Source organism: Nanorana parkeri, unplaced genomic scaffold (genome assembly GCF_000935625.1).
Source record: "Nanorana parkeri isolate BGI_ZX_2015 unplaced genomic scaffold, ASM93562v1 scaffold226, whole genome shotgun sequence".
NCBI classification, from domain to species: Eukaryota; Metazoa; Chordata; class Amphibia; order Anura; family Dicroglossidae; genus Nanorana; species Nanorana parkeri.
In genome coordinates this window covers 427756-444913 of record NW_017306494.1, presented here as the reverse complement: position 1 = coordinate 444913, position 17158 = coordinate 427756, and the positions used below count along the sequence as shown (strand labels likewise).

General features: G+C 42.8%; 1 protein-coding gene across 1 annotated transcript in view; it reads left to right on the top strand.

Moving 5' to 3' along the window:
• The first annotated feature begins 7186 nt into the window (after positions 1-7186).
• The window catches only part of LAPTM4B (lysosomal protein transmembrane 4 beta), an 89492-nt gene continuing 79520 nt past the window's right edge, over positions 7187-17158 (top strand). The window contains exon 1 of the mRNA XM_018556156.1: positions 7187-7535. Within this exon, the coding sequence (XP_018411658.1) occupies positions 7437-7535 (99 nt within the window). The 5' untranslated portion in view covers positions 7187-7436. The remainder of the gene's footprint in view (positions 7536-17158) is intronic.

The following is a 17158-nucleotide window of genomic DNA, read 5'->3' as shown; positions in this document are numbered from 1 at the left end:
GGGGACAAGTTTTTCTATTCTGGCTGTGACAAGTTATGGAAAAACATACTAAGGCTTTTTTGTTTTGTTTTGATGACCCTCATATGTATTGCACTGATTTTAAACTAAAACTTTGGTTGAACCTGAAAAATGTTGCAGTATTAAAACAGACCAGCAGATGGCACATGTTTAATCACGTTATTCCTTGCTTCCAGATGTAAAAGGGAAATCATGGCTCTAAGATCTACTAGACGTGCATCTGAGACCTGCAGGTAGATTGAGATAGATGGATTACCTTCCTTGGGTGTGTGGTCACAGCAAGTTTATAGATGCAAAGTTTGGGGGGGAGGGGGTACACTTTTCCGTTAAATGTCCAAACCAGAATTGAGCTTTACAGTAAACCTGTTGCCTTCTTACTGGTGGTTATCTGGCAACTGGACTATAATGGTCCTGATGCCTGTATGTATTCTTCTGTTTAAATAGTGCTCTGCTTCCATGACAATAAAGCGGGCTTTATCACATCAACAAGAGACCACAGTAATCATAGGTGTGCTAAATTTAGCCACATTGTACCTTTCTGTTCTCCCTATTGGCTGCAGAGTGTGAAGGGTGGCCTTACCGGCCAGTAGGGCAATGAGAAGATCAGGAGGGTGGACCACAGTGCAACCAAGAACTGCAGGTAGCTGTTTCCTGTTCTAAAGCACTGGAGGCTTTTGGGACACTATTTCAATAAAAGAGTGCGTACCGCTACCAAGATCTGCCTGCCACCGGATTTCTTGGCCATAATTTTGCTTCAAAGTTAAGGTGCCCATACACCTCACAATTATCGGACGAAACTTTTCGTCCGATGATCGAATAGTCCCATCCTGCCCCGATGATCGCAAGATTAATTTAGCCGTAATTAACTAAAAGCACCTGGACGAAATGCGGTAATTGATTTGCCGTATTTTCGTTAGCGCAAGCTCAGTGTAGATCATACGACTTTTGACGGACGGAAACGCCAGCAACCTTGTGAAAATCGTACGATCTAGCAAAGTTTTCAAAAATGCTTGACAGTCAAAAGTCGTATAATTGTACAGTAATGTCGGTTGGACACTGCAATGCACACGTACGATTATCGGCCTGAAAAGTCGATCGCATACGAAAATCGTCCGATAATCGTAAGGTGTATGGGCACCTTAAGACTAATACTGGCAGTTACCTATACAGTAGTTGTGTGTGAGATCCTGCGTAAAACTTACGCTGTAGGCTCCTAACGTGTGTTAATGTTTACGTGCGTACAGTGTGCATGGATGGCGCTGCTCAGGGCCAACGTGAAAATATTAACTATGTGTAGCCAGCCGCACCGCCGCTGATTGTACACTATTAATGTTTACATCTCCTGAATGATTCATTCATGCAACAATGGCACATGTGCAGAATGACTTCAGCTGATTCTGAATGAGTGAAGGCCACAGTAATTCTGCACATGTTTCACTGCCGCATGAATGACTCATTCAGGAGGAGATGTGATCATTAATAATGTGTAAGCAGCAGCAGCTACACATGTACATTGCACACATGTAAATAGCGCAAATCTTTACACGCATACAAGCAAAAAAATGACACAGAAATGATGGCCCCTGATGGAGCCATGTTTTAAAATATATATATATATTATTTAAGCTTTCAGGGCCCATAGACATCAATACTGCTGTGTACAGATGCATACAAAACTATACCCCCGTCATATCTGTACATGGCGTTTTTGGCGCCCATGTCAATGAGCCCTTAAGATAACTGTACTCCTCTATAACATTTTATGTTGCTACTGTATATAAATGTGGTGTATTAGTCACAGGAACAATTTTACAATCGAGAACCAAGAAACAAGGACAAGGCTAAAGCAGATTACTCCCTTAATCCCAGACAGTTTAAATCAGACATGGCATGTTATTGGATTAAAGTTGTTTATAGAGAAGATCACAGTATGCAGGCAACGAGGTTGTAGGTTACATTCTCAGAGATGACATCATAACGTAATCCTCCGTTATCAAGGTGGTGGGCGAAAAAAAAAAAGTCTTCACAGCAACCAAGCTAGCACATCAAGCTTGAGCTAGAAAAATAGACAATAAAATCTGTCTGTTTTGGGTCACCCGGACAATACAGCTACATATAGTGTGATTATAAAAATGGCTGTTTTTATGTAAGGGCAGTTATTGTATGCGATTGCAACTAGCAGATCGCTGTGCAGACATATTGTAAATTGATGTGTAATGGGCATTGTGGAATATTCAGCTGTCTGCTGTGTTCTCTTCACATCAGATGTATTTGAGTAAAGCCCCCAGGAACCATACGCAAGCACTTGTTAATGAATACATTTACCTGCTTCCAGAGAAGCATATGTGTGCGCTCAGACTAAATTGAAAGCAGTAAATCAGATCTTCAAGCAAACAGCTAAATACTGTACACAGGTAACAGACATATATGTGTACTGCAGATTGATTTGTAATATTGGCTTGCTACTCTTGTGATACACATTACATGTGTGCGTGGCCATGTGTGCATGCTCAGCACTGCTGTAGGAGCCAAACAGCATATACAGGTGAAACTCGAATAATTAGAATATCGTGCAAAGTTCATTTATTTCACTAATGCAACTTAAAACATGAAACTAATATATGAGATAGACTCATTACATGCAAAGCAAGATAATTCAAGCCGTGATTTGTCATAATTGTGATGATTATGGCTTACAGCTCAAGAACCCCAAGAACCCCAAATCCACAATCTCAAAAAAGTAGATTATTACATGCAATCAATAAAACAAGGATTGTACATAGAACAATATCGGACCTCTGAAAAGTACAAGCATGCATATGTACTCAGTACTTGGTTTGGGCCCCTTTTGCAGCCATTACTGCAATTACTTTTGCACGATATTCTAATTATTCGAGTTTCCCCTGTATACAATAAAATGGGAAAACAGCATGGAGAGATTGAGGAGTGTTGTTAATCTAGTTTCTGTTAACCTGTGACCTGACCCGCTTTTCTGCCTGCCCATGTAGGACATGGCTTGCTTTGTGACCTGCGCCTGGGCCTTTGCCTACATGTTGAGACCTTGGCCTCCCTACTTGACCACTTATTGCCTCCTACCACCTCTACCCAGCTGTTACTGACCTCGGCTTGAATACTCGACTTCAATCCAGCCTCCTGAATTGGTAGCTCTGCTGCCACCTCTTACTGACCCTGGCTTGAACACTCGACTCCAATCTTGTCTTCTGAATTGGTATCTTCACTGGCCAGCTGTTACCGACCTTCACTTGAACACTTAATTCCGATCCTAAAAACTCAAAGGACAGGAGCGCAACTACCAGGAGTGACGTGAACGGAGTGGATCTAGTGGGTCTATGCGATGGGAGAAGATGGTGGATCTTGACGTGTAAGATCTGGGTGTGTGCCGTACTGTTAAAGCAAACTAACTTACAGTTGGAAGCTTCTCCGTGGTCTGTGCGGCGCCCTCATTAGACAGATCCTGGGTCGCCGAGACCCGATGGTGTCCCCGGTGGTATGAGAGGTTGGTCTGTTGGGGGTGCGTGTCAGTATGGCCGCCCGCGTTCTCAGCTGGCCGAGTCGCGTCGGTCAGAAACGAAGACAGAGTGGGAGGAGCTATACCCGGCTGGGGAACGCCGTGCGACGGGGTGGATCGCCAAGTCTGTGACTGTCGTGTGTCTCCAGTGGCTGGCTACGCGTTTCGAGGGTTAACCTCTTTTTCAAGCCTCAAAAATACTGGAGATCGTGGGAATTCTATCGGATTTTAAACGTGACGGGGGAGGAGTGTAATTGGTTTTGAGCCCGGTGATAGGCTGCAGCTCGCATGAAGGGAGTGGATTAGAGGACTAGGTCCGCCTTGAGCCGATATGAGTGTTTGTTAACCCTTCTTATTTATCCGGGGTTGTCGTTTGATCAACCCCGGATAAATATCACCGGGCTCAAAACCAATTACACTCCTCCCCCCTGTCACATTTAAAATCCAATAGAAGTCCCACGATCTCCAGTATTTTTGAGGCTTGAAAAAGAGGTTAACCCTCGAAACGCGTAGCCAGCCACTGGAGACACCCGACAGTCACAGACTTGGCGATCCACCCCGTCGCACGGCGTTCCCCAGCCGGGTATAGCTCCTCCCACTCTGTCTTCGTTTATGACCGACGCGGCTCGGCACGGCCAGCCGAGAACGCGGGCGGCCATACGGACACGCACCCCCAACAGACCAACCTCTCATACCACCGGGGACACCATCGGGTCTCGGCGACCCAGGATCTGTCTGAGGGCGCCGCACAGACCACGGAGAAGCTTCCAACTGTAAGTTAGTTTGCTTTAACAGTACGGCACACACCCAGATCTTACACGTCAAGATCCACCATCTTCCCCCATCGCATAGACCCACTAGATTCACTCCGTTCACGTCACTCCTGGTAGTTGCGCTCCTGTCCTTTGAGTTTTTATCTGCAGTTACGTATAGACAGGGTCCTCTCCCTGTAGTGAGGAGCTTTGCACACCTACAAACATCAGCCATCCCATTGAAGTTTGCCCACAGGATTGCACTTTATCTTTTTTTTGTGTTCTTAATTAATTCCGATCCTACCCTCCTGAATTGGTAATTCTGCTTCCCAAGCTGTTATCGGCCTCGGCTTAAACCCTCGATTCCCATCCCATTCCCATCCCATTCCCTGACTTGGTACCACTGCTGCCCAGCTGTTTCTGACCTCGGCTTGTATCCTGTCCACATTTCTGTCACCCCTGGTGGTTCACATTTTGCCGATCCTATCTCCTGAAATGGTACCTTCACTGCCCAGCTGTTACCGACCTTAGATTGAACACTTACCTCCCATCCTGTCTCCTGAAAAGGCACCTCTGCTGTCCAGCTGTTTCCGCCCTTGGCTTGTATCTTGTCCATGTTCTGGTACCCCGGAGTTCCTGCATCTGGTTTCTGTCCAGTGGTCTACAGCTGCTTGCTGCACACACTTGCCAGCCTCAACAAATCCAGTACTGCATGAAAATATTGATATTCATGCCACTCCATGTCATTATATTCCCCATTGCCAGTTCTAGGGATGTTGAACAGGAGGAGCAAGAGAAGGCCACTCATCTTGGGTCTCCACCAGGTATGTGACAGTCCGCCCTTGGCTTGTATCTTGTCCATGTTCTTGTACCCCGGAGTTCCTGCATCTGTTTTCTGTCCAGTGGTCTACAGCTGCTTGCTCCACACACTTGCCAGCCTCAACAAATCTAGTACTGCATGAAAATAGTGATATTCATGCCACTCCATGTCATTATATTCCCCATTGCCAGTTCTAGGGATGTTGAACAGGAGGAGCAAGAGAAGGCCACTCATCTTGGGTCTTCACCAGGTATGTGACAGTCCGCTCATTGGACAGCGCTGATGAAGTTGATTCACTGTCCACTAAGCAATCTGTAGGTGAAGAGGTGACACAGAAAACTGACTTGTAAATCACAAGATTGGCTGTACAGGCTATCCAAGGAAATAGTTCCAAATATAGTATTCTAAATATATATGTTAGGCAGTGATTTCTTATCCTGTACCTTATGAAGGCATCATGGCAGTGAGCAGACATTTTTATACATAGTGATTTCCATAATTGTAATGCTGACAAGGCTTACCCAAATTGTGCTGATAATGCTGACTTCAGCTGGGTACGCGTTTGGATGATCATTTCTCTTTCTGTCACACTATCTTAGTGCAAAGCGAGAAGCTCCCAAAAAAGGCAGCACATTTTGGGATTGATTGCACTGCCCTATGCTTCACCATGGCTAACCATACAGGTTACAATCTGACCATACTATCTCTGCACAAGCAATCTTTGATCTACCAAAACTTTATTATATGAGGACCTAACTGATCTATCCAATCAATTTATAGCTATTCAGGCATGCTCTTGGTAGTTCTAAAGGAGATTATACAATCAGATTGTAACATGTGTGGGCAGCTTATGATACAGCCATATTCACAAGGAATCATAGGATGGTTAAATATTAAAAGTGTGCTTTAGTGTAAGGCTTGCTTTGTTCTATTGTTAACTGTTAGGGGATATGCAGAATATACCCTTGTTCTTGGTGCCAGGATCCCTGTGACAAAAACTACCATTGCCGATAGCAAACATGTCCTAAAATTAAGCCATGATTAAAACCCACACAAGTCTCAATAGGCGCTTGTCAGTATTACCAAATCACATTTCGATTTAGAGCTAGGGTGGGGATATATTCAAAAGGATTTTGGAAGTTGGAACCCCAACTTTTTTTTTTTCTTTCCTTTCCACCTCCTTTGTTCTACCTATCCTCTCCATGTGCCAGTGTTGTCCCTGACTTCTTCCTCCTTGGACCAGCGCTGGCAGTCCTCTTCAACAGAATGTCATTCTGTCCATATCCAGTGAGCCCAGCCTGTTGTTTACATGCACAGTAGTCCAGGACTGCAGTGGCGCCCGCATGTCATTCCGTGAGCTCCGTTGAGTCCAGGAAGAACGCCTGCCCTGGGGCTCCAGAAGAAAAAGAGGAGACAGTCCTGATGATGTCATCACCCACTAAGACGACTGCAGGGAAAAGGAAAGTATAGATTGTAAGTTCTCATGAGTAAGGCCCTTCTAATCCTCTTGCATGGAATTGTAACTGTTCTATCTCCCCTTATTATGTAAAGTGCTGTGCAAACTGTTGACGCTACAGAAGGCCTCATTCACACGGCCAGTGGTGGGGCGGTAGAGCCGTGCGGTTGATGTGCATTTTTTTCTGCCTTCCCCCCCAGCCCCCCGCCGCAGTGGTAGCACTGTAGCCACACAGTGCTGTATACATTGTCTTGGCACAGCAAAAAATATACAGCATATCGCATTTGACAGATGGTGCCGCTTATCAAATGCAACAATTGAAATGAACACATTTCCCACACAATGCCCACATACCCACAATTTTCTAAAGAAAATCCCCCTGTAATTTAAAAAATTGTATACCGAGGTAACACTGAAAATAAAAATGATTATTATACATAGCAAGTTATGGCTTACGGTTTATATTTACAAAACAGACTGTAAAGGGTAAGACTTTCCCATAATATAGAATGTAATATAAATAGGAGAAGAGGCTGAGCTTGGTAGATTGCACTGTAACACAGCCTCCTTTCCACTAGAGGGTAATGGTGCTCAGCTTTTTGGGGGGGATCCCTGTTATCTCCAGTTAATCTATTCTTATGTAGTCAGTGCTTGTCTTTAGAGCTGTGTAGGAGAATCCTGCAGTTATGAGCAGTGATGCTGCTTGCTTGTGTTGTCCTTTCCTGTGGTGCTGAAGCTCTGATCACATTTCCCATGCACTGAAGCCAACTACATTGCTGCCAGAACAACTAAAGTCTTATCTGGTGCATTAAAGAAGCATCATCACAAGCCCAAGAGTTTATTTCAAATCATTCCCAAGACATGAAGATGTATTCACCATGGGCTCGATTCTACTCTAACAGCTGTTGCCTGTGTTGTCATGTCCGCACTGGGACAATTATCCTTGGCGTGTGGTACCTGGTAAGCATCCTTTGAATTTTCATCTCTCTTCTGCATCAGTAATAGGATGCATACACTATTTTGGGCATGGCGGCACCATGACATAACATAATACTTGTACATCTTCTGCAACTCTCTGAATATTTCTGAATATCAATTGTATTTTTATACTTTGTTGCTAATTTTAGCTCCGATGGAAAAAGTCTGCACCATATTTATTGATAGGGGAAATGGAAACTGAACTCCGTTACGTGCCCATATTCGCTCCTTTTTATTATCTTTTGCTATTTAGGTTTTCTCCTCATTTAGGTGTTTGTATCGTTTGGCTGTGTTTTGTCACGTCTCTCTTTTCTAGCTTTAATCTGGATTGTGCCGTGTATTCATTTCATATTCCTGATGTGCTTCTTAAGGCTTTAATATTAAGTCTGCCTAATAACTTAATACAGTAGGGGTTGTGCTACGGTCTAAGGTCAGTGTGGATTAGTTGCTGGTGTGTATATGATTTTGTAATGTGAAATTGCACTGATGTGCCGTATTGTAAACTATGGATTATGTTATCCCTTTCTTCTCTTATTTATACAATATTGTAGTTCTTTGTGCAAAAGTTGACACTGGTCTCTTCTGCTTTTAAAGGTTTAATGTCGTACCTAAGCAGATCTCCGGGATCACAATATCCCTGAATAGGGGTGAAACAAATATTATGATTGTGCCCCCAAATAAGAAATCTTCAAGTGCAAATTTTGTGTCCTGGCAAGCTTCCATCCTCCAGTGCCAGTCCGCAGCTGGCCAGAATGACCTCCTTAGATCTCTATGCGAATGCCCCCTGACCAGTGGTGTGTAGAAGGTGTAAGTATGTCAAGACTCAAAGAAGAGCTGAAACTTCTTTACAACGGGGTTTAGAAGGTGACAGGAGTCATTAACTTCTCACCCTATCACTTGTAGTCCTATAATTTGTCTTATATAGTATACTTTAAAGTGCACACATGCCCAGACAATGGGCATTACAGTTTTCACATTTTTTAACAAGAGCTTTAAAACAATCCATCCCTGACCTCCATAGCTGCATGCAGTGTGAAGTAATTAATTCTCAAAGATCTTCAATGATCCAAATAAGGACTCTAAAATTGGGTTTTAGTTGAATTTTAACAGCTAGAAACACCCAGTGTGCAATGACATTAGAAGGCTGGCAGGCTACTAAGATTCTGCTTCCATAGAAAGTAAAGAGGAAAGGAAGGGTGATTTTTGTGGAAGATGAATTTCTCCACGATGCTTACATTATTTCTTCATGTGAGTGGGTGGGCGGGCAGCTCAACCAGAGTAACATATATTTGTACTAAAACATTAATAATTTAGAAGCAGTAACCTGTTACTGGCCACATATAAAAGCTTTGGAACATCTCCATGCTGAAAGATGGGACTGGACAACTTCAAGACTGTAAACATCAATAACAAACAATTAGCTGCTTCAGTGTAAAAAAATGCTTGTTATTTACAGACTTCAATAGCTCAAGCTCAAACTGACTCAGCTGAATGATTTATCCCCCTCTATCCTCCTCCATGTTCTGAGGGGCTCCATCATACTTAGTAGAATTACTCTTCCCCTCCATCCTCCTCTCTGTTCTGAGGAGCTTCCTATTATAATGACTCTTCCTCTCCATCCTGCTCCATGTTCTGAGGGGGCTCCCTCATACTTAGTAGAATGGCTCTTCCCCTCTATCCTCCTCTCTGTTCTGAGGGGCTTCCTACAGACTTAGTAGAATGACTCTTCTCCTCTACCCTCCTCCCTGTTTGGAGGGGCTCCCTCATACTTAGTAGAATGACTCTTCCCCTCCATCCTCCTCCATGTTCTGAGGGGCTCCCTCATACTTAGTAGAATTACTCTTCCCCTCCATCCTCCTCCCTGTCCTGAGGGGCTCCCTACAGACTTAGTAGACAATTAGTGCAAGAAAAGTAAACCCAAACAGCTCTTCTCTTCCTCTGAGGTGTGCTGTGCAGCGCTCTAGGCTTGGACCGCATTCCACAATGCTGTGCTGAAAAAATTCCCTTGCCTGTGCATTAGGGCCACACTTGTCTTAATTTCCAATGCATCTGGTCTAAACAGGCCCTTAGAATGTGAAGCCATCCACTTTAACCTCTTGCTGCTGGCCATACACATATATGTGGCAGCACAGCAGGGAATGCACTTTTACCAACATCTCCCGGGCACTATTTACAACTGGGAGCTGGAGAAAGGCTCCCAATCATGCGATCACTGTGACAGCCAGTCGCAGTGATCACATGATCAAGAAGCCCGCCACTGCCTCCTGGCTTTAGGAACTCCTTAAAGGGCTGACACCAGCCAGTGACAATGGGTTAAAGAGGAACTTTGCCTACCATTGTAATGTCTCCTAAAACAGTTACTTTTATGGCATGCCGACTGCCAGGTTGCCAGTGTGTTTATTTCATCTCTCCACTGACCTTTCAAGGCCTCAAATGGCTGGTGCCATAAGTGACAACATGTGCAGCACCATGGCAACTGCAATCCAAATAGAGGCCAAGATGGCACCTTCCTTGGCTGTAATGGATAGGAGGTATAATTCTGCTTTTAGCTTCTGTATGCATTAAAGTGAGAGTGGGAGGTTTTTTTGTTTTTTTTTAAATTGCTGTGTAAGCCTCTTCTGCCATAGAAGCTTCTACATGGCTGTCAGTAGTTTGTGTTTTTCTGTACATTGAGCATAATATAGGAAGGGGCAGCACTGCAAGGACCTGGACCAAGCTGTAATGTAGGGGAATTGAGGCCAGAATCTTGCTGTGCTGTCTGGCATACACGTCTGCATTAGAAAAGTGACTGAGCTTTAATAACATTATTTTAGCAGATAAAACAGTTCACTTGTAAGTATATGAAATTATGAATTTATCTGTCTTCCTACACTTACCCTTTAAAGTGACCCTAAACCCAGGAGTTAAACCTTAAAAATACATTCAAGTCCCTTAACTATTAACTATATTGTAGTTTATTTGTGTATCACTCGGCTGTAGAGTGATCGGATCCTCAAATCATCTCTGAATTGTTGCCGACACTGTCCTTCCTTCAAGCTTGCTCCCTTGATGGACTACAATCTCGCATTTAGTTTACTAATATGTATTGACATTGCAGTCCATCACAGGAGTGAGCTTGGAGTGGTGGCTACTTTACAACACACACAGGTACCGTGGGGAACAAACGTAGCCCCCCTCCAGAAGGAAGGACAGTGTCGGCACCAATTCAGAGATGATTTGACGATCTACAGCTGAGTGATGCACAAATACGGCACAGTATTGTTAATAATTAAGGTACCTGAATGCATTTTTAGGATATAACTCCAGAGTTTAGTGTCACTTTAAGCGAAATACTAATTTAGGTCCCATCCATGTATACAAACAATGCAAGGTGTCTTCTCCCACAGAAGTTTTCTATTTTTACACCATTGTCTGTAATCTCCAGAGATTGTTGCAGCTGCAAATTCTAAGTGGTCGGCAGTTTCTGCAGCCACCGCATCTGGTGCCAACAATGATTCTATGGACAAAGCTGCAAAGATTACACATATTCACCATTGCAATCTTTGGTCAAGAAATGAACCTCTTGGCCATGTTTTTACGCTTTAGATATAATATATTGCAGGCTCATGATTCACTTATTTTTTTAAATTCTTTATCCAACCTTATCTACTATATTACTATGTACTGAAAAGCAGATCTGCTTTAAAAAAAGTGGCCACTGATCATAGAGCTAGCTCACAAAACCCCCTTTAACAATAATGTGTTTGGTAAAAGTTTACTTATTTGACTATGTTTAATTTTTTACCCATATTCAGAGTATAACATAAATGCTCAAATGTAATCCCCCCCCCCCCAATTTACCAAAAATGCGAGGTTCTGCTTGCATGCTGGTGTGTATTTTTGAGTTTGGCGCAACTGTGCATGTCTCCACCAACACAGCTGCGTCAACCATTCAGAGAAAATAAGTGTGGTGACATCACCATACTTGTAGTCTGTTCATTCTTCCTCCCGTCCCTGTTACTGAATGTCCATACCGAAGTATGGACAAGGATGGGAGGAAGAGTCTGCAGGAGCCAGAGCATTGCACCCGTTATCCACTGATCGCAGTTGCAATGCTTTATTGTATGCAATGCAAAAAAATAAACAATAATAAATGCACATTTTTTTCTTTTATGAGGAAGTCTGAATGTATTTATTTTATCTCTAAAAAGTAGAATTTCCTTTTTGGTAGAAAAATATATTCTTTCCTGACAAATGTCCATTTTAATTACAAATGAAAGACAAAAGCAATAGATTTGATCTAGTTTTATATATACAGCACATATAGTAATATGTACACGTTTTTGGTATCCCCCCTCCTAGCACCAGCCTGAGTGTCTGTTACCCCTGTACTCCAATCCAATCCAGCATGTTGGAGTGCCGGAGACAGACAATGACAGATGTGCATTGTTGATTGTTGATGTACAGTCGCCAAAAGGTCTTACCCTATATGGGAGGGGTAAATCCAATGTGAATGTTTCACTTTTCAACTCCACATGACATCAGTGGAAATAAATTGCTCGTCTGGCTTTACTCATCATATATCGTAGAACAATGCTCCATTTCTGTACAGCAGACAGGGACAGGTGCAGAGGCAGGTTATTTCATTCGTAGCATATAAACAATAAACAGTCCTAAAAACAACAAGTTAAAAATAATTAGACCATTAATAAATAAAATCACAAAACCAGCTGCACTCCAGAGATTTCCTTCTCAGTACTTTTCTTCTGCTGCTAGATGTCTTCAGTCTAATGGTCATTATTAGGGATGAGCTCAGGTTTGGATGGAACCGACCTGGACCTGAGTTCCTCTAAACAAGGAAGTGCCACAGGCACTTACAACAAATCAGCAGCGGGGCCGGGCATTCCCCACCCCATAGCTGCATGTAAACAAAGGGGCGGGATGCTTGTGCTGACATAAGGCCACGTAGCCATATTACGTAAATATAATTTACCAAATAAGGGCATGTGGCCATATAAGGTCAGGGACATCACTGTATCCTGTACCTTTGCTTACGTCAAGCTGTGGGCGCCATGGAAGGAGCTTCCTTCCGTGTTCAGGAGGAGCTCCTTCCACATTCAGAGGAGATCAAGTTCAGACCGGGTTTTGTGCGAACCTGAGCACATCCCTACTCAGCATCATTCAACCCACTTCCTCTAATCCCAGGTCTTCCTTAAACCACACCTAGGCTATAGTTGGACAGTAAAAGGAGAAGCAGCACAGTGATGAGCTCATCTCTTTGTCATTCGGCTCTCTCCTCCTATCAGCATTCTTCTTGTCAGCACATAAACTGATTGGCTCCTTGTAATGTTTCTTCCTCTCACACTCCAGCCCTACTGTACAGGAACTTCATACGACTGATACCAGGCTAAATTCAGGTACTTACGCTGCATGTATTAAAACTACATTTCATGCTGTATAATTATTACAGAGCTGCATTTATTAATGATGTTTATATTTGCCTGCAGTTCAGCTTTAAATTAAAGGTTTTTAAATAAGCACGTAAAAGAGATTAGATTTAAAGTGTTTCTAGACAAATTGCCTGTCTGAATGAGCCCTTAAGTAAAGAACTCTGGGGAGTTTAAAAATGAATCCTTGCAGTGAAGCTACCACCACAATGTGGTTGTGTTAAGTGCTCATTTTGGTCTAGGATCCAGAATAAGAAGATATTGTGGTATGTCCCTTGGCGTCCTCACATCCAATGCAAGTAAATGGATTGTATTAGACCTGATGACACCAGTGACACTTGGATCTTGACAGCCTATGGAGCATATATGTTATGTATTCAATGCCTACCATATACTTCCTATACACTTATGGCATTATGATGGCAATGATTTGGAAAGATGTGGTAAATTTCAGCTTGTCACAACCCCTTTAATTGCCCCCTAGGATGGCTGTGCCATGTAGTACTGGGGGAGAGACAGTAGGTTTTTGGCTCATTTGGAGGAGCCGGCTAAAGTGATTGGCTCAGTGTTCTCTGCGGAGTTTAAATGAAGATTAAATGAAGAGATGACATTCATGCATTAAGAGTCTGCAATTCTATAAATAGTTCCTTATGATGTTCAGCATGCAGCTGGCCAGAATGAATGAAATGTTTATAAAATCAGAATTCTATTATAAAGTTGGACCAGAACTGAAAAGCAGCATAAATTGAGATTCATTAAAGCAGGCAATGTTTTCCTAATCTTCAGTTTCGATGATCCTTTGCCTTGTTTGGCCTCTTTTACCTAGTTGGTGGGGGAGCCTAGTGTGGTCTTCTGCTATAGCCAGTTCTCTAAAGATTCAATGTTTACAGATGCACAGAGGGGCAGACTGGGGACCAAGCACAACCAGCTACAGTATTCATGGTAGGGACAGATTTTTGTGGGCTAAGTGTGCCCTGCCAAGTGTGCCATGGCACTGCACTGGTTGATGGGTGTGGTGAAAGGATTGGCCTCTTTTTTCTAGTTGCTGGTAAAGCCCAGTGTGGTCTTCTGCTCTAGCCAATTCTCTAACGATTCACAGGGTTATTCACAAAAGAGTGAAGAGTTTGGAGAAGGCAGGTGAAGGGAACAATCTAGGACAACATAGCTGAACTGGAAAGTGCGCTGCATTGGAGAATTGTTCCAAATAAGCTATTTTGGCCTAGATTGTTCACTTCTCCTGCTCTTCTCTTCAGCCTTTTGTGAATAACCCTGTCAATGTTTACAGATGCACAGAGTTGAAGACTGAGAGCTAAAGACAACCAGCTACCCCATTCATGGTAGGGACAAATTTCGGTTGGCCAAGTGTGCCATGGCACTGCACTTGTTGATGGATGTGTTGAAAGGATGGAGTTCAGAAAGGACATAGTATGTTGTGACTCATCTTTCCACATCTTTCAGCCTCTGCTTCCTTTGCAGCTCTTGCCATTCATTCACGTGACATCTGAGAGCCACAAAGTAAGTTGGTTCTGCAAGAGTTCCATCTGCCAAAAGCTGTAAGTAAGGAGCAGTTAGCTATGTAATGCCCGGCCTCCATCACTAACTGCGAGTCCCTCCCTGATGTCTAAATGGTGAGGTATCTCCATTCAGTGTCATCAGCCCAACATATCTTATTAGTACTGGGCGTCAATGGCAGAATAGCCACTGCTCATAAAATATGTTGGGCTAATGGCCATGAGTGGAGATACCTCAGACTAGACATCAGAGTGGGAGTCCAGTCCTCCCCAGGGTTCGTGCCATTGTGTGAACAGTGGTTATCTTAGCATTTGTAGACTCAACATATAGAATCGCATTATTGGTGCTTCATCACATCTGACCATTCTGACACTTGTTGCTTGAAGCTCAAAAAAATACACAAGCTCCTTTCATGTAGAATTCAGAATTCACAATTTTGGCCCCATAGACTCCAATAGAAGTGCCTGTAAGACCACTGGAGAAAACGCAATTAATGCACATTTTTCACATGTTTTCCTCCACTTAGTAACTAGCTTTCCATTTGCTAAAACAGATACACTCAATAATGAAAATGCATGCAAAAATGCACAAAAAATCTTTTAAATCACCTCAAAAGTGTGAATGCAGGCTAAGACAAACATGTGGCAGCAGAGATTTTATCTGCATATGGAGTCTGAATTAAGCAAAGTGAGTAAACCTCATTTCTTTAATCATGATATGCATTTTCATGGCTGGTAATTTATTTTTACTTATTTTAAATGTAATTTAGTTTGTGCAGTTACTTCCTTTATGTTTTCCATCTTCAGCTTGGGAAGGCCGCCAATCTTTAGAGGTGACATTGCTACATAGACACTTTTCTTTCCTGTTCATATAAAAAAGTCTCTATGTTTTATATGGTACTTATAGGATAGTTTCCCCATCTAAAGCTATCATAGACGGAATGTGCATGTGCAATGCGGACACCTGAGGGCATTTCTATTACCCCACTGGCAAAAGAACATGTACATGCCGCCCAGCTTTCTGAGATGAAAAAGAGGGACATAATTAAGAATAAAGTATGTAGGCAAAGGACGCACCCCATCCCCCTCCTATATACTGGCTCTGCAAAATTACAAATACAAATATTTAGGTTGTATAACACTTTTGGTTAGTTAAATTATAAATTTTTAATAGCGATATACCTTAGGTGAAAAAATAGGTACAATGTGAAAAGGAAAGAGGTATTTGGATCCAAACTAGGGACAGTCAATCTAAATGAGGGATAGTTGGAAGATAACCATGTATGCCCGCCCTGCCCCAGCATACGCAGTAGTGGCTTGCTGTCAAGTGTCTGATGCTGCCATGTACATAAAGCTGGGTATGCACTACAGCTTTCGGGCTGAATGAAAACAATGTAACAGATTCCTCCATCCGTGCTAATTATCATGGAGGAAAGAATCTCTGGCATCAGCTATTGTATTTTGTCAGTTGGCCCCACCGGCTGTAAAAATACCTAAATAGTACCTGCATCTCATTGGATGCAGGCAGTGTCTGGCTGACAGTTTGCTGCCCGGCTCCTTCGTTTTTGCAATCAAAGCATGTCGGTTGGAGCCTGAGGCAGAAGATAGGGCCACCCATTGAGCAAATTTGATCCGGTTCATTGAAAAACGTCCAAAATTTGCTCAGCGTGTAGTCAGCTTAGTCAGTCTGACCAAAAATGTATGTGGGGTCAGTGAGCATGTTCACTCTTTCTACACACCAGTAGCTTTCAGTAGAACCTAAAGTGTATAATAATAATGCCAATGCAGCAAAAGAACATATGTAGTACATCTCTGCAATACATGCACATTTCCCCATGTTTTATCACTTCAAAGACCCTGCAAGTTCCCCTGCAAGTTCAGGAAATACCTGTTCATCTGCCTGATATGTATGCAGCTCATAAGCCCTGGTGTAAGCTGACAATGCACAACATTTTTGTGAACTCAGTGGTGTCAGGTCTCTCCAGTTTTCTCTTGCCAAACTATCCATCTTATTCTCCACAATATGTAGATTAATCATACTGTAGTCCCAAGTTTAGGATTGGGAGGAGTATTTTTTCAGAGGGAGTGAGCCCTGGATACAGCTCTGAATTTCTGTCATAATTAACAGGTATGTATCTGCACTTATCAAACAGATATAACAAAACACCTCCAATTGTATATTGAATTGACCAAATTCGGGAGCAAATAAGAGAAGTCAATTTAGGGTTAATATATCATTTAAAGGAGAAGTTTCAACAAAAAACACATTAGTTAACCCTCCCTAGCCCCAATCTAGTCTAACCTAGAACTTACTTTCCTAGATGCTTCCTTACCTTTCCATGACAGCAGAAGCCTCTGTATTTAACCTCCACCACCCGAAATCTTCTTTGGTGCTGGCTACGCCTTGACAGTAAGTCCCCATAGTGTCTCTTGTGTTGGAGTAAAGCCCTAATCAAGTCTATGGTTACTCAATGTACGGACACTGCCAGCGGCACAGAATGGAAAATATTGGAGAAGGCCGACATTGTCATAAAGGGATAAAACAAATATTACATTATATTAAAAAGCTACTGAACATCGAGGGAACTATGCTGTATGGGTAGATGGGTGGATGTGCTGTAAGCGGTGTTTCTGTTAACAATGTAAAACAGCACCAGCTGAGAGGCTG